Below are 22,815 nucleotides of genomic sequence, written 5' to 3'. Positions count from 1 at the left end.
TCCGAAAAGCCGTTAAAACCTGGCTGTGTCGGCAGGCCTGGGGTCGATGAGTTCCCTTCCCCTCTCGAATCGTGTGGCTGTTGGTTGTTTTAAATGCCCTGTACTTTTTTGTTGTAGTTTTTGTGTTTCCCTTCCCCTCCTTGGGTTTGTGCGCCGCTCTGAGTCCCGCCGGGAATAGGGCGGCATATAAATAAAATGAACCTCGAACCTTGATCTAACGTATTATATGAAGCCAGACATAATGAAAAGTAATCTAATGAATGAAAATAAGTACAAGATGTTGAGGAAGCCATATGTGCTTGTAGCAGAATGTACCGAAGCATTGATTTAATGTTAATTATGTGTTTAACTATGATTTTGAAAAGTTTCAATAGTATTTTTAAAAATAATTTGTGTTATTAAGACCCATGTAGAGAGTTCCATTTTTCCGTTGTTTGAAGCAAAGTTCTCCCAATATTTATATAAATATTTTTTTGTATGAATATTTGCGCCAGGCATGTGGGCTCACTCACTGACTGTTCAAGACTACCAGGATCTTATAGATCGAGGGTGGCGAAGGTAAGCGATTAATTGAATATTCCAGATTAAACTCCAGTATAAAAAAACATGGGATCATAACCAGTAAAATACTATTGATGTCCTATAAAATACATAAAATCATTAAGTACCTCCATGTATTTAGAGTGTTAGACATTACTTGAGGTGATGACACCAATGGTCATCTTACTACATAAAATAACTCTCCAAATATTATCTGAAAATTTCAATACTTTTAGTATAACTTTTAGTATAAAATGCAGTATAAAATGAGACTTAAGAAATTATACCAGTATTTTAAGTATTCACAGTAATATAAACAATTATCACTCTGGATAGATCCACATGTAATCTATTGCTTCTTATTTATACTGTGTTCTAACATAATGAATATTATGGAGGGAGGGAGTGCTGTCCCACCTCCATAAGTGTGACTATTGCAAATACAGGATCTTCTTAATTGCTGATTAAAACATTTAACCACAACTGGAAACCCTGGTTCAGGTCTACCTCAGGAAAATGGAAAATGGACATTCCATCATGGAAAATGGACATTCTCTCTGAGCAAAAAAACTCACAAGGTTGTGATTGTCTTAAAATTAGAGGAGAGCATACTTATAGCTGCCTTTAGCTCCTGCAAGAATGTTGTGATATAAATCTACCAACAAATAAAATTTGGCGGCTTTTTAAGATATGGTACACTGGTACCCCGTATCTTTGATTATCAGGGAATGAAAGTTTGGAATGAAATCCTACCACTCTGTATCATATATTTATTGCTTCATTCATCTTTAATTCCACGGAATTTAAAGGAGTCAGAATTTGAATATGCTGAACTTGTCATCCATATCTTTTTCTATATATTGTGGAAAATATCCATTAAAGTTAGAGGGGCTAAATTGATAGGGTTTAGGATAACTACCTAAAATTTGTATAGCCATCCAAAATATTATAATACTATAGCAATAGCAGTTAGACTTGTATACCGTTTCATAGGGCTTTCAGCCCTCTCTAAGCGTTTTACAGAGTCAGCATGTTGCCCCCAACAACAATCCGGGTCCTCATTTTACCCACCTCGGAAGGATGGAAGGCTGAGTCAACCCTGAGCTGGTGAGATTTGAACAGCCGAACTGCAGAACTGCAGTCAGCTGAAGTAGCCTGCAGTGCTGCATTTAACCACTGCACCACCTCGGCTCTTTACTAATTGTAAAGTTATCAGGAAAATGAAGATGAAAAAAGTGTTTCCATCAAAGGGATGATGAGCTTGTTTAACATTAGAAAGCTCAGAAGATTTATGTTACGTACGGTATAGTAACACATTTATAGATTATATAGTGGATTATATAATTTGATTTTTACATAAAGCTTTTTTGCCTCTAAGGTGTGATATTTATTATATATTTTAGCTTAAGAGAATTGTAAGAATTCATCAAAATATGTTCATCTTTTTAATTCACAGAAGTGGAAAATATGTTTATAAGCCTACTATGAATCAGACATGCTGTCCTCAGTATACAGTAAGGTAAGTCTTATGCAGTACTTAAACATTTTTTTCTAATTTAGTTCCTGTGTTATGTAATTGCCATATCCAAATGTCTGTTTAAGTGTTTAGCATGTCCCAGCCTAATTTGCCTTGTAAATGAGAGTCAGCAATTATATAGCAGAGTGGTTTCTAATTAACAATTCACATAGAATGATGTAAGTAATCATTATAGGAAATACCTACCTTTTTGATTAAAACCTTGCAAGATTGCAAGGAGGACTAATTTGAATATTGTTAAATTTGGTAATGTTGCGAGATTAAAACACTTTCAATTAAGATAATAAATTTTATTTAAAACTGGGGTTCATCAGATTTCATGTTAGGACAAGTGGCTGTATAACCATCTATAGATGGTTATCAAAGACTTGCTGTAGAATGAAAGTTTTCATTAAAATCTTTATAAAGACATATTTATTGTTGACCTAGCTAGTCAAGAAAAAATATTTAATTATCAAACCTACATGCCTTTGAATTGTAAGAGTTACAGAACATTGAATAAAACTAATACAAAATAAACTACAGTAAATCAACTACCAAATTAAATAGCTAATTTAAAAAGTTAGAAATAAAAACTGGTTTCAGATGGTGCTCAATCAATCCCCAAGGCTCTCTGGAACAGCATAATCTTTACTACTTTCCATAGCATCCATATTGAGAGAGCTTATCTAGCAGTGGTGGGATACAACCGGTACGCCCCGGTATGGGTGTATCAGTGCCTGCTGGGAGCACCAGGTACTGTTCCGGTACAGTGCTCTGGAGGGCCCACCTGTCCGCCCGCCGCCCTTACCTGTATTTGAGCCGATCAGGGCTTCCGCGCACGGAGCATACGACGCCTGTGTGATGCTCTGCCGAGCAGCTAAAGTGTCGCAAAGCTTCGCGGGTGGTAAGTACACATGTGCGCGTGTGCTGTGCACGTGGTGGACAGCCGGCCCCGTTGCACCATATCGGTTGCAACTGGATCCGTAACCCTAGATATAGGAAGATATATCAGAAATATAGTATTTTTAACGCCTTGGGTGTAACTTTTTTTCCAGCCTTATTTTTTCATACTAATAACTTTTCTTATATTTACTGATCTTTGTTGAAGATGCTGTACTCTGCCTCTCTTCAACAGTTCATTGCATTTTGATGCTGAGAGCAGATGAAGAGTATCTATCATCTTGAAATGTACATGATTTCTAGATTTTTAGATTGTTTTGGCCTGGATGATTGAGTCTTCAGTTACATATTGCATTTTGTTTTGGGGAGATGGAATAAAAAACATGAAAGATTCTGCATATTTCACTGGATTTTAATTCCATAAAAAGTGCAGTTGTTTAAACAGGATTCATAATTCCAAATTATGCACAGGAAATTACTAAATCATGTGACATATGTTACTAATAAACTATATCCATATAGCTTTTGACATTCTAGAACTAAATTATTAATTAATACAAAATGAAGCATGCTTAATTTCTATATTAGTTAGGACATACCTTAACTGCAGTTATTCTTTTTCTCTTTTGAGGTGCCAAGCATTGCATTTCCAACCTTCCAAATCACATAAAAAAGTTTTGAAGAAGATGTTAAAATTTTTAATAAAAGGAGAACATTCAAAAGCAGATATTGAAGGTAATTGTTTAAGAGTTCTTTAAGAATTATTTGTTGGTGTATTCTGCATATTTTTTTTGAAAACAAAATAGATAGTTCTAATTGATTCAATAATATAAATTTTTGTATCCGTTTCAAGTTAGACTTTGGGGAAAATTTTATAGATTTATTCCATAATTTTTCTCGTTGTTGTGACTGTTTCTTTAAAATTTCTATCCATTTCCAGTTTTTATGTGTTCTGCCTCTGTGTCATATCTGAGTAATAGTTTATACACACAAGCCCTGATTTATTATGTGCCATTAAATTATTTTTTTAATTGAAAATTAAAAAAAAAACTTTTACAAATGTTTCCATTCCTCCCACTACCCTCCCCCCAAACCCCCCAACCCCCCCACCCCCAGCTTCCCAGAACCAATACAGGGTATAAATCTTTAACAAAGATATTCTAAGATAAACTTAATAAGAAGTTAGTATCATCTTTCATTTGAGCTTTAACTCCTCTTTGCTAGGCTAGCTCTAAACAGATTATATCATTCCTTGTTTCTTCAGTCATAAACTATCTGGAATTTCTTAGTCCCATATTTATTTTGAGTATAGTCAATCCATCTTATCCACTCCAGTTTATATCTCTCATTTGAATGGTCCTTGAGATATGCTGATATTTTAGCCATCTCTGCTAGGTTTGTTACTTTTAATGTCCATTCTTGAATAGTAAGCAAATCTTCCTTCTTCCAGTATTGCGCTACCAGCAGTCTTGCTGCGGTTGTTAAATGCAAAATCAGGTTAGTCTCTATAACTGTACAATCAGTAATTATACCTAACAAAAATAACTGCGGGGTAAACTTTATCCTTTTTTTTAAAGAACATTTTGCATAATCCACCATATTTTTATCCAAAATGCTTTAACCTTTTTACAAGTCCGCCATTAAATTGTTTTCAACTCTTAGTGACCATATAATTCTTTTCTATGATGACCTATCTCTAATTTGTTGAGTATCTTTTATTACTTTATTAAATTCATTTGCTGCTTATCTCGCCATGGAGTTATTCTAGGTAGCCTTTTCTAAGGCCTTTGTGGCTTTCTACCAAGTATTAATCTCTGGCACATTTCTTGACTGCTTGTTCCTTTACTGTTGATGGTTGATCCTAAGGCAGAAGCTACCCACTACTTTGATATCTGCAGTGTGAATTCTAAATAGATCGGTTCCACCACAAAACCGCGGTCGACTAAAGCGCGCTCGACGAAACCGCGTACCTGACGTCATCACAGCGCGACAAAAAAAGCACGCTGTGAACGGTAAAGCTAAAATTAACGCGTAAACCTAAACCTAACCCCCCCAAACCTAACCCTAAACCTAACCCTAACCCTAACCCTTAACCTAACCCTAACCCTAACCCTAACCCTAACCCTAAACCTAACCCTTACCTTTACGTGAATCGGCTTGCTTTAAAAGCGCTTTTTAAAGCGCCCTTTTTTCTCCGCGGTCGTTGTTGTCGCGCTGCTGATGACGTCAGCGACGCGCTTTAATCGGGCGCGCTTTAGTGGACCGCGGTTTTGTCGTGCCACGAATAGATCCACCCTAATAAGTGAAATTGATTTTGTATGAGCTTTTCAAATTCTGTCATATTTCTTAGAAGACTTCTCCTTTTTGAGGTCAGTTTTTATTCTTCCAACCATTTGTGGTAGATATGTAAAAAAAACCAAACCCTTAGAAGCCCTTGAACAAAATAAGCAGCACTATTCAGAACATTTTAGAAATCAAATTGCAATTGCTTTTACTAGTCATAATTCCAAAAGCATGTTAATTTAAAAAAATAACGATGAATTAAAATACATGTTCAGTGCTGCAAAGATAAATGTAGCACATGATTTACAAAGAGATGTTATCAGTATTGGGAATTTAAACTTGGAGAATATGTTGCAATGTTAATATTAATAGTGTATATTAGCAACAGAAGCTTAAAGGTTAAGCAAAAATGGCTTACACACATTTGTATAGTACCCAGCAAAGTGTAATATATGAAGTATTTGAAAGTATAGTTTTTAAAGAGCAAGAATAACATACTAAAGAACTGAAATTAGAAATGTATTTATAAATTATTGATTAGTTGAGGTTAGAGTTATGTGTTAGAAACCGGTATTTTTCTCTATTAATTTAATAGATTTTAGTTTTTATTATTTAATAACAAACACTGGAAATATTTATTCTTAAATAACAATGCAGTGATTCAGATCTTTTTTCCCCTTGTTAAAATAATTTAATTTAATTTGTTTTTATGATTAATTTCTTATCATTAATACATTGAATACAAGTCATACCATCTCAGAAATTCCTCTGCTCACCTACCCACTGATACACTTCTTGGCAACTATTTTTTTTAATCTTTATAACAAAAATATTTCATAATGTAGAAATTAAGATGGCTCCTTATTTTTCCAGTTGGGACTTTCAAAGAACTTTTGCCCCTTCCTGTTTTTTAAAAAGAAAATTACAGCCCACTTTGCTATCTCAGTTGCTGTATTCAAAATATTGCCATGATGCGAAGGCATATATGTTAATATGTTTGTGGAATTCCACTTTAAAGGTGACTCCTTTGTTTGTTACATCAGGTTATATAGTTCAGTCTACTAATGAAATATATGAGGCGTCACCTAAATCCATTCTGTGTGTATATAGCATGGGTGAAAATGATTGTACAATTTCTCTTGACAACAGTATATTCTATTTAGAGTCTTGGGAGTCATTGGGTACATAAATTTAATTAATTTGTTTTGAAAGGTCAATTACATAAGTATTGTGGGATCATGTATGTATGTTATAATTGAGGTTAAAATGTAATTTGTTCATGTTAAAGTAGAATAGACCGATTAGATCCCACAGATTAGGCCTCCTCCGAATTCCATCCGCCGGCCAATGCCGGCAGGTGACTACCCGGAGGAGGGCCTTCTCTGTGGCTGCTCCGACCCTCTGGAACGAGCTCCCCGTGGAGATTCGAACCCTCACCACCCTCCAGGCCTTCTGCAAAGCCCTTAAAACCTGGCTGTTCCGACAGGCCTGGGGCTAAAGAGCTTTTGCCCCCCCCCCCTCGAATGGTATGGTTGTTGTGTGCTTTTAAATTGTGTATTGTTTTGTTCGCCTTTTTTATCCCTTATCTGTACCCCCTTCCCTGACTTGGATTGTGAGCCGCCCTGAGTCCCCTTCGGGGAAAAGGGCAGCATATAAATGCAATAAATTCAATTCAATTCAATTCAAATATTAACCTTTTATTGACATGAAGTTTGCATTTTCCCATTTTGTATGTCTCTTTTCTGTATTATTATTTGTAGTAGATCCCGTGGAGTCGCACACCAAAGAGGCTGATGGCTGTAGTTTTTTCTTTAAAAATCTACCTATCAGAAGCCAATCTGAATTGCTGCCCCTCGGTACTGATCCCACAGAAGAGGAAGAAATGACAGAAGAAATGAATGTAAAGGAAGTAGATTCCAAAAATTCTGAATTGTGTAATGAAAAATTGAATATTGGTTCCAGCAAACCATTACAGATAGGACATGTTACTCCTAAGCCAGGTAGTGTTTTTTTCTTTTTCTTTTGCTTTACCGCAGCAAACTAGATTTACATCTGCCTATTTTATGCTGCATTGTATCTCTCTTATGGTGGTGAGACCCACCTGGGAAAAACAGAATCAAATAATTGCACGCTGAACCCTTTCATTCCAATGATTTTTTTTGCCAAAGTTGTCTAAAAGAACGCACTTAGAAAATCCTCTTTTCCAAATGGATGTATTGGCATTGTTATTTTGCATGAGTCTTTACCCAGTATTAACTAACTTTGTTAGAACAGAATTTATGGTAGCTCTCTCTCTCAGCCAAACGTAAGAAAACATATTTCATTTTTTAATTCATTCTTTTCTCCTTTTTCTGAAGGTTTTTCTTTTTGCCAGAGAAAAAAGACACTAGAATTAATTGTAGAGCTTCTTAACTAAGTTCCAACATTAAATGTATTATGACACTTTTATTTATCAAGAAACTTGCTAAAGATAAAGGTTAAAAAAAAGCCACAGCATAGCTGGCTATCTTCTCCATTTCATTAACTCCTTCATGGTAATGGTACTTGTAAGCTTGTTAGTTCACAATCCTCAGATTTATTTTACTATATTGGATACATAAATTAGCATCTTTGTCTTGGTTCAACAAGTGCACTTTGTGTTTCTTGTGTTCAGCAGGAATTCTGCTAAAGCAGTGTTTCTCAATTTCAGCGCTTAAAGATGTGTAGACTTCGATTGCAATGCTAGTGGGGAATTCTGAGAGTTGAGAACTACACATCTTTCAAGGCCAAAATTGAGAATTGCTTTACTAGAGAAAGGAGGAAAGTTTTCATTTGCAAAATAATTTTTGAGCCTGCTAAAATATGCTCCAGGGGTGCTTATTCCTCCCCCCTCAAGCTGGTGTAGAAAACACTGATGTTATATTTTTTTTTAGTTCTTCTGTGGTGTTGCATCTTTAAATTCCCCCTTTTTTTAGGACTAGGGATTTTGTTATCTAACAGATATGTAGTTAATTTAATCTTGTGTATGTGTTTTTGAACATAAACCTGGCTATTTAATGGAATAACTTAAGAGAAGAAAAAAATCCTCATCCTTTATCAAAGTTTCAATATAATCTTGTTCGCAAGGTCCTTTTTTCTGAATGATGGAAGGCAAACTTTCTGTTGCATCTAAGTCATAATCACTATATAGTGCGTTTTTCTGTATAGTTACATCACTTGCAGTAACCTGCAAATATAATAATAGATAAGAGGACACTAGAACCTTAACATTTTAATGGATAGGTGGAGTAGCAACAATCGAAATGTTACATAAAGCGTAACTCTTTAAAAATAATACTTTCTTTATAGACAGTCATATTAAAAGTACAAAAGTAAATTAATTTGATTTCCTTCAATATATGCTTTTCCCACTGGGTAATGTATTGGCATTCTAGGCAGAGGACCTGACTTGAATAAACCACCCTGTCGTAAAGCAAAGGTCATCCGGAAGGAACAAAAGTTGCAGAAAAAACTTCAGGGCCAGACAAAGCCAATTTCACTTGAATCAGAGTCTCGCAGTTTGACCAGTCAGAACTGTTGTCCTAAAACAAATCAACCAAAATCAATTGAAGACTTCATTTTTGCCACCTTACCTCCTGAAGCTCTGCATCAGATAGAGGTATGAATATATATCCCTATTGCTTATGGCAAGGTACTTTTGCCTTGTTTAAGTTTAAGTTTAAGTTGTATTTGGTTTGTATGCCGCCCTATTCCCGGGAGACTCAGGTCGGCTAACACAGTGTTTCTCAACCTTGGCAACTTGAAGATGTCTGGACTTCAACTCCCAGAATTCCCCAGCCAGCATTCGCTGGCTGGGGAATTCTGGGAGTTGAAGTCCAGACATCTTCAAGTTGCCAAGGTTGAGAAACACTGGGCTAACAATCAGAAGGGGAGGGGGTACAAAAATAAAAATAAAAGACAACAATTTAAAATACGACAACAGTCGTAACCTCGGATCGGGCTGGAAAATTCAACAGCCCCAGGCCTGCCGGAACAGCCAGGTCTTAGTGGCTTTGCGGAAGGCCGGAAGGGTGGTAAGGGTCCAGATCTCAACGGGGAGATCGTTCCAGAGGGCCGGAGCAGCCACAGAGAAGGCCCTCCCCCGGGGAGTTGCCAGCCGACATTGGCCGGCAGATGGAACCTGGAGGATGCCTAGTCTGTGGGATCTAATAGGTCTTTGGGAGGTGATATTTACTAATGTTAAGCAATACAGTAAGCAAAATATGAGATCTGTTTTAAATGCAAAAGCAGGGAACACGGCAAACCTTTCTTGAATTGGGAAAACATAGTGTGTTACTTGTACAGGTAGTCCTCAGTTTACAACCACAACAGAGCCCAAAATTTCTTTGCTAAGGAAGACAATTGTTAAGTGACTTTTCCCCGTACTTTACGACCTTTCTTGCCGCAGTTGTTAAGTGAATCACTGCAGGCTGTTAAGTTAGTAACACGGTTGTTAAATGAATCTGGCTTCCCCGTTGACTTTGCTTGTCAGAAAGTCGTAAAGATGACCACTTGTCCCCAGGACACTGCAACCGTCATAAATATGAGTCAGTTGCCAAGCATCTGAATTTTGATCACATGCTGAATGGTTGTAAGTGTGAAAAACTGTAATGTCACTTTGTGACTTCAAAAGTCACTAAATAAACTGTTGTGAATCAAGGACTTACCTGCGCTTGAAAAGTTTCGTGTTCTTTGCAGAAACACAAGGGGGTGCTATGGTTCCATCTAAATGAATGAGACAAAGAGATTGGGGTGTATAACTTCAATGAGAACCTAAAATGTAACATCCTTGGAACATAATTATAAAAATGACTATAGAGGTTTAGATTTTTAGAGAGCCGAAGATAGGAATACCAGTATATTTTCAACTATTTCATAAAGCCCGGAATGAAACATTTGTTTATGAATGTAGGCGTTTTTTAGGCGATAATGTCCTAGCTCAACTAGATGTATAAAAATCTGTGTGTGTATTATACTGTATATCCATTAACTTTGGAGCAATTGTTAATCATCCTGTTTAATTAATTTTTGATCGGATTCCAAGTTACAGCTAAGAGGAAGTTGTTTTGATGGCAGCGGTTTTGTTATTTCTTTGAATGTCAAAAAAAACAATGATTTTGGGAGAAGGACTTTCTACTCAAAATTAGTGATTATACCCAAACATAAATATAATACTGGTAAAAAGAGGAAATCTAATTGTAAAGAAAGAGACGTGACTAGTAGGTAATGGAAATTATCCATTTTTTTATTAACATGGCAGGCATTCATTAATGTTAAGTGTGCTTTATTTAAATAACTTTTTAAAGTGAAGCTTTCTTAGCAGTTATGCCAAAGTAGTAAATGTTCAAAGAACGTAGCTTTTAAGACTCTGGCTTAAAAAGAGTGTCTTGTTAACTTTCAGTCTCAATTTAATTCTTATTTTCTTTTAAAAGATTTATATAGCCACCCATATTGTAACAACAACCATGGGTGGCATAGAAAACATTAAAACCAAGTAACTGCCTCAAATCAAAAATAAACTGGCATAAAACTCTTAAAAACTCATGGCACCTTTTAACATGTCGAGTGTCATTTCTTCCATTTCTAGTCTTCTGTTCCTTCCAGGAACTTCTTTCTTGCCACATTATTTTCTGACGCAATTCCATTACCACGGGCTGCTTCCTGGATTTAACCTATTCTTGTTGTTTATGCTGTCTCTGAACCAAAAGGATGCTTAACCTGAGCTTCTTGATTGCTGCCAAGCATTAACATGACCTCCGTGTCACTTGCTGTGATGATTTCTATCTGCCAGGGCATTGGGACTCACTGTTCAGTGTAGTACATGGCAACAACATGTTTGTTTGATCTTTTGAACCTTCGTCATCCATAGCCAGTGGCATGTTTTCCAGTATCAAAATAATGCTTTTGATAGAGTGAAGATAATCCAAAGGGCACATTGGTTAAATTTTATATATATATATATATATATGTGTGTGTGTGTGTGTGTGTGTGTGTGTGTGTGTGTGTGTGTGTGTGTGTGTGTGTGTGTATATGTATGTATATATATATGTGTGTGTGTGTTTTATTTTTATTTATTTATTTATATATGTGTGTGTGTGTGTGTGTTTTAATTTGGGCTGATAAATAAATAAAGGGAGACTAGTATAGATCTATTTCAAGCTATTTAGCTCTCATCAGCTAGCCATACCCTTACTGGGATTTGAACCTGGGCTATATTACATACTAGGCAGACTTCTTAGCCATTAGGCCACAGGTTCTTATCCATTATCAGCGAAGCCAGGGTGAAAGGTATCTATTAGATTTAGGGTATGGCTAGCTGATGAGAGCTAAATAGCTTGAAATAGATCTATACTAGTCTCCCTTTATTTATTTATCAACACAAATAAAAAAAACCACAAATATAACAAAGGCAACAGTAAAAAACATTGGGTTTCTGTCGTGATGGACTCTTGTGACGAGCCGATTGACAGATGATGGAAGCAATTAGCTTCCTCCCATAATTGGGGCTTACCAGGGGCTGTAAAAATCATATATATATATATATATATATATATATATATATATATATATATATATATATATATATATATATATATATATATATATATATATATATATATATATATATATATATATATATACACATACATACATACATACATACATACATACATACATACACATATATATACACATACATACATACATACATACATACATACATACATACATACATACATACATACATATATATATATATATATATATATATATATATATATGTTTTTTTATTTGTGCTGATAAATAAATAAAGGGAGACTAGTATAGATCTATTTCAAGCTATTTAGCTCTCATCAGCTAGCCATACCCTTACTGGGATTTGAACTAGATTTGAAATAGATCTATACTAGTCTCCCTTTATTTATTTATCAGCACAAATAAAAAAACACAAATATAACAAAGGCATATATATATATATAAAATAAAGTCACAACCCCTGGTATGCCCAAATATGGGAGGAAGGTCACACTTCCACTCTCTGTCTTCGGCTCGTCACAAGAGACCATCCAGACAGAAACCCAATATTTTTTACTGTTGCCTTTTTGTTACATTTGTTATATTTATGCTGATAAATAAATAAAGGGAGACTAGTATAGATCTATTTCAAGCTATTTAGCTCTCATCAGCTAGCCAAGGCAACAGTAAAAAATATTGGGTTTCTGTCTGGATGGTCTCTTGTGACGAGCCGAAGACAGAGAGTGGAAGTGTGACCTTCCTCCCATATTTGGGCATACCAGGGGTTGTGACTTTAAATATATACCTCTCACCCTGGCTGGCTGATAAGGAATCGAGCTCTGTAGCTCAATGGTTAACACATCTGCCTGAGAGGCAATAGAGCACAGGTTCGATTCCCAACATAGGGTATGGCTAGCTGATGAGAGCTAAATAGCTTGAAATAGATCTATACTAGTCTCCCTTTATTTATTTATCAGCATAAATATAACTAATATATATATATGTATGTATGTATGTATGTATGTATGTATGTATGTATGTATGTATATATATACACATCTATTAGATTTTTACAACCCCTGGTAAGCCCCAATTATGGGAGGAAGCTAACTGCTTCCATCATCTGTCCTTCGGCTCGTCACAAGAGTCCATCACGACAGAAACCCAATATTTTTACTGTTGCCTTTGTTATATTTGTGTTTTTTTATTTTATTTGTGCTGATAAATAAATAAAGGGAGACTAGTATAGATCTATTTCAAGCTATTTATATAAATATATAAATATATAAATAAATAAAATTTGTTTTAGGAATAGCTGATTCCAAGCATGGTGGTTTTTTTGAGCTTCTAGGATAACACAAACCTAAGCACATGAATTAGCTCAGGAGTGTCACACTCTTGTCACATCGGGACTTTTTTCCCCTTCGCTAAACTGGGCATGGCCAGCGCATGACGCATTTGGCCCACGGGTGGGGAGTTTGAGACCCCTGAATTCGCTAATGCGGACCTAAGCAAATTTATGTTTACTTACCACTGAACTTGGTGACACTTCAGATTAAACATGTTAAGAAATTCACCGATATTGTATTTTAATACATTCAAAGTTGACTAGGTATCCTTAAAATAAATCATCACAAATATAATGTACAATTAGATTTAAGAAAACCTAAAAAAAAATCTTTTGTTTCAAAATAGCATGTAAATGTTAATTGACCACCAAAGTCCAAACTAACGGTAATATGAGTGTGTGAATGTATGTATGCATGAACCTATGTTACATTTACTTTACATTTGAACATCACATGACTGCTTCAAATCAGATTTTGCTTATAATCTTTTGAAAATATTGAAATGAAGGGCAATGTGGTTGGAACTTGTGCTTTGAATGGTGAAAACAAAAGAAAAGCTAAATGTTCTCTTTGTGAAAAATATCTGCACAACGTTGGGTGAAAAACATGAAGAATTATTATTTAAATATTATCTGTATTGTTTTCAAGCATTTAGATTTCTGATGTATATTATTGCAACAATTGTCTTTAATTCTTTGGAAGGTGAGGCTGATGCGATCATCTCCACAAAGTTCCCAGTTCAAAGCCACATTTCAGGAGTCTTACCAGGTTTATAAGCGTTACCAGATGATTATTCACAAGGACCCTCCTGGTAAACCAACCGCCAGCCAGGTCAGGCAGTGTACTGTTTTAGTCTACTCTGAAAACCAAAAGCTATTTTTTAAAAGTATCTTAATCGTAGAAACTATGAAAACTATCTCAATTATACTAAACTGAATATCCAGAAAACACAAGCATCCTTTCAAACTCAGGAGTGCCACAAAATACACAAAATATAAAAAGAGAAGCAGTAATTAATTTGTCATAAATATTAGCAATGCTTAAGTATAGTACACTGTAGATTTTCTAAACGGGGAAATATAAGATTGTCTAGACCAGTGTTTCTCAACCTTAGCAACTTGAAGATGTCTGGACTTCAACTCCCAGAATTCCCCAGCCAGCGAACGCTGGCTGGGGAATTCTGGGAGTTGAAGTCCGGACGTCTTCAAGTTGCTAAGGTTGAGAAACACTGGTCCAGAGAGTATTTATGTCATTACTGTGAGCTGGAATTATATTTTAACAATATTAATGCAGAATGCAACCATTGGAAAGTTTCCTTGGATTAAACTTGTGCTGAAGGTCCTATTCATAAAGTAGATTTCACAGTGGAATGAGATGGATAAGGAAATCATTAGACAAAGTGGGGAAGGAAAGTCTGAAATATTATTGTTCCTTTTCTTTTCTTTTCTTTTCTTACTTATCTATCTCAAAGAACTGACTCTGAGTGGCTAGCAACAATTCAAAACACAGCAAAAAACGCTCTCACAAAAATGCAGCATATCCAACCACTAATAGCAATAGCAATAGCAGTAGACTTATATACCGCTTCATAGGGCTTTCAGCCCTCTCTAAGCGGTTTACAGAGAGTCAGCATATTGCCCCCAACAATCTGGGTCCTCAATTTACCCACCTCGGAAGGATGGAAGGCTGAGTCAACCTTGAGCCGGTGAGATTTGAACCACTGAACTGCTGATCTAGCAGTAGCCTGCAGTGCTGCATTTAACCACTGCGCCACCTCGGCTCTTGTAATACAAATACAATACAGGTAGTCTAGACTTATAATATTCATTTAGTGACCGTTCAGAATTACAACGGCACTGAAAAAAGCAACATGACCATTTTTCATACTTACGACCTTTGTAGCAATAGCAATAACAATAGCAGTTAGACTTATATACCTCTTCATGGGGCTTTCAGCCCTCTCTAAGCGGTTTACAGAGTCAGCATATTGCCCCCAACAACAATCCGGGTCCTCATTTTACCCACCTCGGAAGGATGGAAGGCTGAGTCAACCCTGAGCCGGTGAGATTTGAACCGCCGAACTGCAGATAGCAGTCAGCTGAAGTAGCCTGCAGTGCTGCATTTAACCACCGCGCCACCTCGGCGCTTTGTAGCATCCCCATATGATCAAACTTCTGATGCCTGGCAATGGGTTCCTATTTATGACCGTTGCTGTGTCCCAAGAGGATCCCCCTTTGCAAGCGAAATCAACGGGGAAGCCTGATTCACTTAACAACCGTGTTATTAAATCAACAACTGGAGTGATTCGCTTAAACAACTGTGTCAAGAAAGGTTGTGAAATGGGGGCAAAGCCCGATTAACAAATGTCTCACTTAACAACAGAAATGTTGGGCTCAATTGTGGTTATAAGCCGAGGACTGCCTGTCCAAATATTTCAATAAAACTAATTTACGGGCTCCAGCAAACATTCTGACCCCAAGTTCAAGCCCACGACGTGTGAAAGATTAAACGAGTTGTGGACAATCCAATCTCCAGGACAAGTGCTGTGAAAGGAAAAGGTTTCTTCCTGGATCCTACCAGGTTGCACTCTTTCATAGCGTACCTCTTCTGCCATGATCGAGAAGAGAAAATCCTGCGTACAACCTGTCCCCATGTCATGGAGAACTTTATGGATCACCAGGATGTTGAATTTGACTCAGAAAGATGCGGGAAATAATGTAATTTATGGAGCAGCATCTATAACTGTCGACACTGCTGCATTTTGAACCAACTGCAGCTTCTAGGTCAGTGTTTCTCAACCTTGGCAACTTGAAGATGTCCGGACTTCAACTCCCAGAATTCCCCAGCCAGCTAATGCTGGCTGGGGAATTCTGGGAGTTGAAGTCTGGACATCTTCAAGTTGCCAAGGTTGAGAAACACTGTTCTAGGTATTCAAGGGCAGCCTTGTGTAGAATGCATTGGATTAGTCCATCTGAGAGGTGACTGAGATGTGAGTGATTATTAGGAGAACCTTCTCACCTAGAAAAAGGTGCAGTTGGTACACGCTTGATTTTTCTGCTTGCCTGCATTTGATTTTTCCTTCAAATGCTATTTTGTTAGTTTTTTTGCGGGTGCTGTAAATGTTTCTTAAATTAAGCCAGGCAAAGTTTAGTATCTATTTATTTATTTAATTTATTTATTTAAAGCTCTTATATGCCACCCAATCCCAAAGGACTCCGGGCGGCTTACAAAAATAAAATAAAAAACATACAATTTAAAACAACAGTCATCCCTCATAAATTCATTCTAGTCGGGGGCGGACCTCAACAGTGAGGTCAACAGTCCCAGGCCTGCCGGAACAGCCAAGTTTTTACGGCTTTCCTGAAGGCCATCAGAGCGGGTATGGTCCAGATTTCCGGGGGGAGCTGGTTTCAAAGAGTCGGAGCAGCCACCGAGAAGGGTCTCCTCCGAGGGCCCGCCAGCCGACATTGTTTGGCCAACGGCACCTGAAGGAGGCCCAGTCTATGGGATCTTACTGGTCGCTGGGAGGTATGTGTCAGCAGGCGGTCTCGAAGGTATCCTGGCCCTAAGCCATGTAGGGCGTTAAAGGTGATAACCAACACCTTGAATTGAGTCCCGAGACCAATAGGTAGCCAGTGCAGCTCACGGAGGATAGGTGTAACGTGGTTGTACCTCAGCACACCCACTATCACCCGCGCAGCTGCCTTCTGAACTATAGTTAGTATTCAGTACCTGTTGTCCCTGACTTACAACCATTCCTTTAGTGACCAGTCAAAATTAACAAGGGCACTGTAAAAGTGACTTACGATCATTCTTACACTTAACGCAGCATCTCCATGGTCGCATGATCAAAATTTGGATGTTGGCAATTGCAGTGATATGCTTTATAAACATTACAAAAAGGGCTGTAAAAATCAAGCGCGACTCAGTTAACAATCCCCTTGATTAGCAATGGAAATTCTGATATTATTGTCATAAATTGAGGACTACCTGCATTCATTCTTAAGAATCCTCCTGGTACTAAATGATGCTGGTTTGCCCATAATGCCATTCATTATTGTGTTCCTTTCATTCTTTCACTGTTTCTTCTTCCTAGTAAAACTTTCAGTCTTTTTGCCATCACTTCTCAGTTCTCATCCCATTTTCATCCTACATTACGCTGACTTCTTTCATGTGGTAGAATATATAAATTCAGTAGACAAAAAAAAATGTTTTTAAAAAGTGACCAGTTTATAGCGTGTGGAAATTATTTGGAATTATTTAGTGCTTTTTAATGTTAGCTGAATTAAAACCCTTTTAAGGTAATGATTGGTATTGTGTTAATTGTGTGATAAGGGAGGGTCTGCTAGAATGACTGGTTATTAAAGATGTGTCACAGATTATGGATAACTCCTTTGGCATTAAGAGCATTCATTATCAGCTCTTATTTTGGCACATGAATGGAATAATGGCAGAGCTTCAGAAATTACTAGAAATTGGCTCTGATAATTAGGATTTGGGCTGCTGCCCCAGTTACATTTCATATTTTTGCTTATAGTTTGTTCATATTCTACAGCTCTACAAATTAAGAAATAATGATTATGTATTTTCTACTCAATTAAAATTGAAACATTCGTTTTCTTTTGGAAAAAGAAAAAAAAATCTTTCAGAAATTTTTTATGATAGCAGCTTTGATTGTTGGAAAAAATCCAGATAACCTCAGTATCTCAATAGTAACAGAGTCCTTAAAGGGAGAATCAATTCATGGAGAAAGTAGCCTTTGTTAGATGTTGCTCTGTGTGTGATTTTCCTTAGAACGTATTTACCATTCATTGAGGCAGGTAGACAATACTGACCAGAGTGAATTCAGATCACAACTTGAAAATGGAAGTATCAAAGTTAACTTCAAAAACTAAAACTCTTGGCTTCCTCAGAAGTGTAGATTATGAAATGCCACAAAATTTTACAGTTTCCTCTATGTACAAATTGTATTTTATCGTTTCTGTGTAGTATTTATTTATATTTACACAGATATTTGTATGCTGCCTGTCCTGTGGAGCCTGGGCATAGACTAGTAACATGGTAGATTTAGATTTTAGATTTTAATTTTATTTGTATGCCGCCCTTTTCCCTGAAAGGGACTCAGGGCGGCTCACAACTCAAAGGGAGGGAAAAAACAAACAAAGTTACAATAAACATAAAACCATACATAGTTAAAAACACACAACAATCATATCATTCGAAGTGGGGCAGCGAGTCTTTAGCCCCAGGCCTGTCGGAACAGCCAGGTTTTAAGGGCTATGCGGAAGGCCTGGAGGGTGGAGAGGGTACGAATCTCCACGGGGAGTTCGTTCCAGAGGGTCGGAGCAGCCACAGAGAAGGCCCTCACCATGTAGAAACATGTTAGCATGTAAAATGGTGGTGGTGGAGGGGTTTGTGGTTGATAGGAGTTTCTTGTATGTCTCCTTGGCAGAGGCTTTGAAAGGATCTGAGGAGATGATAGCCTGGCCTACCCTTCAGGAGTATTAGGAAAAAAATTATATAAAATATTGTATTTTCCCTTGCTCTGAAGGTGAGGTTAGTACCAGTTTCTTTTGAGGATCCACAGTTCAGTTCATCTTTTACTCAGTCGGCCAGTTTATTTGCCAAGTATCAGATGACCATACACAAGGACACCCCTCTTGAATGTGACGAGGACCAGGTACAGTTTTTTGCATGCATTTTTTTGTCCATATTATTAATGTTATAAATAAACATGAATGGACTTTTTTCCCAGTCATTCAGATTGATCTAATCTTTCAAAGCAATGTTTTTCCCAATCTCGTTTAAACGTAAAAACAGAAGCCCAGATAAATCCTGATATAGGGAAGAGTCCATAGAGCTTCCAAGAGTAACCATATCAGTCCTATCTTGTTGGAGCTAATCAGAAATATTTTGGTTAACACCTGGATGGAAGATTGACAGGGAAACCCAGAGTTCTAGGCAATAAGGTGTCGTATAAATTTAATAAATAATAATAAAGATATTCTCCTGCAGCTGGACAGTATGGCCTTAATTTTAAATGTTTTTGGCTTCATTCTGTCAAGTCAACTGAAAGTTCTAACACAACCAACCACGTTCATTCCCAGAAAGCCCAAATGCTTATTAAAGAATACGATTTGCTACGACTGTTTGCAATTCCATCTTCAGACAAAGCTTTTGCTGGTGCATATAAACAGAATATATTTAGTATCCATATTGCCTATATTGTAGTGCTGTTTCTTAATGAGACTTTTAATATGGGATTAAAAGTGGGCTCCTGCTTGAGCCAATTAAGTGTGCTGAACACTTGTATCTGATCACAGATTTTTTTTTTAAACCTTAAAATAATTTTATGTCTTCTTTAACTGCACCTGATAATATAGTGTTACTATTTCGGGCTCACCATGCATAGCTTCTATAATGGTCCTGGTTATTAAGACCCTTTATGCTGTTCCAAGTCTTCTGAAGAATCAGTTTACATCTCCAGGTAACCAAAGCAAATCAAACGGCAATTGCACCAGTTAGAAAACATTTCCATACATGATCATAAGTTGGTGGGTAGTTCTATTAAATAGCCACAGCAAACTATTTTATTGCAATACTTACTTAATGGAGCAAGCATTTTCACCACTACTTTTGGTATATTTCATAATGACAAGTTTATAGGGGAAAAAAAATACTACGTAGCTCAGTTTCCACTGCAAAACTGGACAAGCTCCTTACCTTGAGCTTAGCCAAATATTTGTTTTGGAAGGAAATTTATTTAAAGACCTGAAAAATATTATCTGCCTAAAATGCTGCACCAGTGTGACTGAACTGGTTATGAATAGTCTTTTCCTTTCTTCGTTACTCTACCCCACCCCCCCAACATACAGTTGAGTGTTTAAAAAGGGAAATGGAACGTAAAGGAAAAGAAAATAGTTGGGCATAAGAACATATTTTCCCCCCCTTCTCCCTTAGGGCATAAATATCTGAAACAAATCTGCAGTTTAAAACATGCTTTTCTTGTGAACTATTAGCAATTGGTCCTGATATTTATTTACTATGCTTTGATTCTGCTAGATTCATAGCAGGTTAATGATAGTATATAAGATATAATGATAACACAAAATCAATTAAGTTACTTAGATAAGTAGTTGTAGTTAAGGGATCTCTTTTTAGGAGACGGATCTAATCATAGTATTAAAAAAATTGTGTGCTCTCAAGAACCACAGAACAGTGATTAGATGTTATAGCTTTCATATAGTTATCTTAATAATAAATAGTGAAAATAGTCTTATAGGATAGACTATACTGTATAATCTTGAATATATATTTACAGTATATAATGTGGTAACATTTCTTGAGCAATAGAAATCTAGCATTAAAATTTTGGAAGGTCCTGCAGTGTCAAAAATATTTCCAATGGAAAAAAAATAGTATTTAATTACACTATATTTTCCAATTGATCTTATGTATAATTAAGGAATTAGCAAGTTTAAATAAAAGCCAAACAGGCAGTTCCTATTACAATAGACTATTTCTCAGATCTGAATAGATTTCAGCAAGCTACTTAACTACTTTCAAATTCAGGAGTATAATTAGAATAATGAAACCAATAATTTTCTTCTAAGGTTTATAAATAGTTTCAATTTATTCAGTCTTTGGAACAGCTTGGTTGTGAATAAGTGAATATTACATTGTTTCATTGTCTTCAGGACTGATTTAAGTTTATAGAAGCCTTTCCTTTAATTGCTAAATGGATTGTAAATATTTACTGTTCTTTTGTGGATTAATTATACTTTCTTTGGGTTGAATAAAAATAAAAAATGGCATCAGAAAAAAAAATACAGGTAATCCTTGATTTACAACCACAATTGAGACCAAGATTTCTGTTGTTAAGTAAGACATGAGTTAAGTGACTTTTGCCCTGTTTTTATTAGTTCGTTTTTTTCTTGCCCCAATTGTTAAGTGAACTACTGCAATTGAGTTTCGAGTTTCATTTTATTTATATGCCGCCCTATTCCCGGCGGGACTCAGGGCGGCGCACAAACCCAAGGAGGGGAAGGGAAAAAACACAAAAACTACAAAAATACAGGGCATTTAAAAACAACCAACAGCCACACGATTCGAGAGGGGAAGGGAACTCATCGACCCCAGGCCTGCCGACACAGCCAGGTTTTAACGGCTTTTCGGAAGGCCTGGAGAGAGGTGAGGGTTCGAATCTCTGCGGGGAGTTCGTTCCAAAGGGCCGGAGCCGCCACAGAGAAGGCCCTCCCCCGGGTAGTAGCCAGATGACATTGGCTGGTAGACGGAACCCAGAGGAGGCCTGCTCTGTGTGATCTAATGGGTCTTTGGGAGGTAATTGGCAGCAGGCGGTCTCTCAAGTACCCAGGTCCAATACCATGAAGGGCTTTATAAGTGACGACTAGCACATTGATAAGTTAATAATAATTTCACATTGACTTTGCTTGGCAGAAGGTCAGGAAAGGTGATCGATCACATGACCCCAGGATACAGCAACAGTCATAAGTATGAACCAGTTGCCAGGCATCTGAATTTTGATCACATGATCATGGTTTGCTACAAAGGTGGTAACTGTGAGAAATGATCATGTCACTTTTTCAGTGGCGTTGTAATTTTGAACGGTCGCTAAATGAACTGTTGTAAATTGGGGGCTATCTGTATTGTTCATGGGAGGATTCGATTCTTTAAAATCTGTCTTGCAGTGCAATAAAGAATGGTGGATGCCATGCACTTGTGTCAGTTTCAACTTATTTCATGTCAGTTGGGATTCTTTCAGAAAAAGCGGAGTGACACCAATACTTTTGGCCCTGTTTGTATTTGTCTTTTAGCATATCTGCGGGGTGGGGAAGTAGTCATCTGCATAGTTAGGTTTCCTTTGATTTTTTTTCTCCCATTTCTTTTGTCTGTTTTGTATCATGAAGTTTACAGCTAGTCTTTTTTTGCTTACCTAGTTACAATTTCTGTAGGATGAACAGTTTTTTACCTCGGCTTGATGTGATTTCTGCTTTCTGCTCACAGTACTGCCATAAATAAAACTGAATAAACAAATGGGATTTTCCAGATTTTAAAAAAAAAAACCTTTTCTGTAAAGATACATCACTATCAATTTATCCGACATTTGAATTGGACATTGTTTTGTTATAACAATATATACACACACATACAAACAGAATTTTTTAAAATTACTGTATGCTATATCCAGTGGTGGGTTTCAAAAATTGTTCGAACCTACTCTGTGGGTGTGGCCTCCTTTGTGGGAGTGGTTTGCCGCCCATGTGACCGGATGGGAGTGGCTTGCCGCCCATGTGACCGGATATGAAGATGCCGACGACACTTGTCAGAACCACCTTAAATTACCTCACACACAGCACTGGCATGCATAAGAATAGGATGTAAACTTGTTTTTTAAAAGGCATCTTTGGTTTGCGTTAAAACAACTTCAACACACGCAATGTTCTGATTGCACCACAAATGCAGTAGTCATCCTTACCTTTCACAGAGGCACTGAGTTTTATAAATAGGAGCATGATAGTGTAGAATAATCATATCCAAGGACCAGTGGTGGGTTTCAAAAAATTTTGGAACCTCTTCTGTAGGTGTGGCCTGCTTTCCGGGTCCACTGGTGGAACCTCTTCTAACCGGTTCGGTAGATTTGATGAACCGGTTCTACCGAATAGGTGCGAA

General features: G+C 36.9%; 1 protein-coding gene across 4 annotated transcripts in view; it reads left to right on the top strand.

Moving 5' to 3' along the window:
• ATE1 (arginyltransferase 1) overlaps positions 1 to 22,815 on the top strand; it is a 78,991-nt gene that overhangs the window by 2,402 nt on the left and 53,774 nt on the right. The window contains exons 2-8 of one of the 4 annotated variants that reach the window (XM_087725916.1): positions 495 to 558; positions 1,997 to 2,059; positions 3,591 to 3,694; positions 7,003 to 7,242; positions 8,656 to 8,879; positions 13,828 to 13,956; positions 18,677 to 18,805. In XM_087725916.1, coding sequence (XP_087582042.1) covers positions 495 to 558; positions 1,997 to 2,059; positions 3,591 to 3,694; positions 7,003 to 7,242; positions 8,656 to 8,879; positions 13,828 to 13,956; positions 18,677 to 18,805 — 953 coding nt within the window. The remainder of the gene's footprint in view (positions 1 to 494; positions 559 to 1,996; positions 2,060 to 3,590; positions 3,695 to 7,002; positions 7,243 to 8,655; positions 8,880 to 13,827; positions 13,957 to 18,676; positions 18,806 to 22,815) is intronic. The other 3 variants (XM_087725915.1, XM_087725914.1, XM_087725913.1) reach the window with 3 other exon arrangements.

The sequence above is a fragment of the Thamnophis sirtalis genome, unplaced genomic scaffold, assembly GCF_051295495.1.
Source record: "Thamnophis sirtalis isolate CommonGarterSnake01/CBP01778 unplaced genomic scaffold, rThaSir2_p1.2 scaffold_11, whole genome shotgun sequence".
In the NCBI taxonomy this organism is placed as follows: domain Eukaryota; kingdom Metazoa; phylum Chordata; class Lepidosauria; order Squamata; family Natricidae; genus Thamnophis; species Thamnophis sirtalis.
This window is presented reverse-complemented; position numbering and strand designations above follow the sequence as displayed.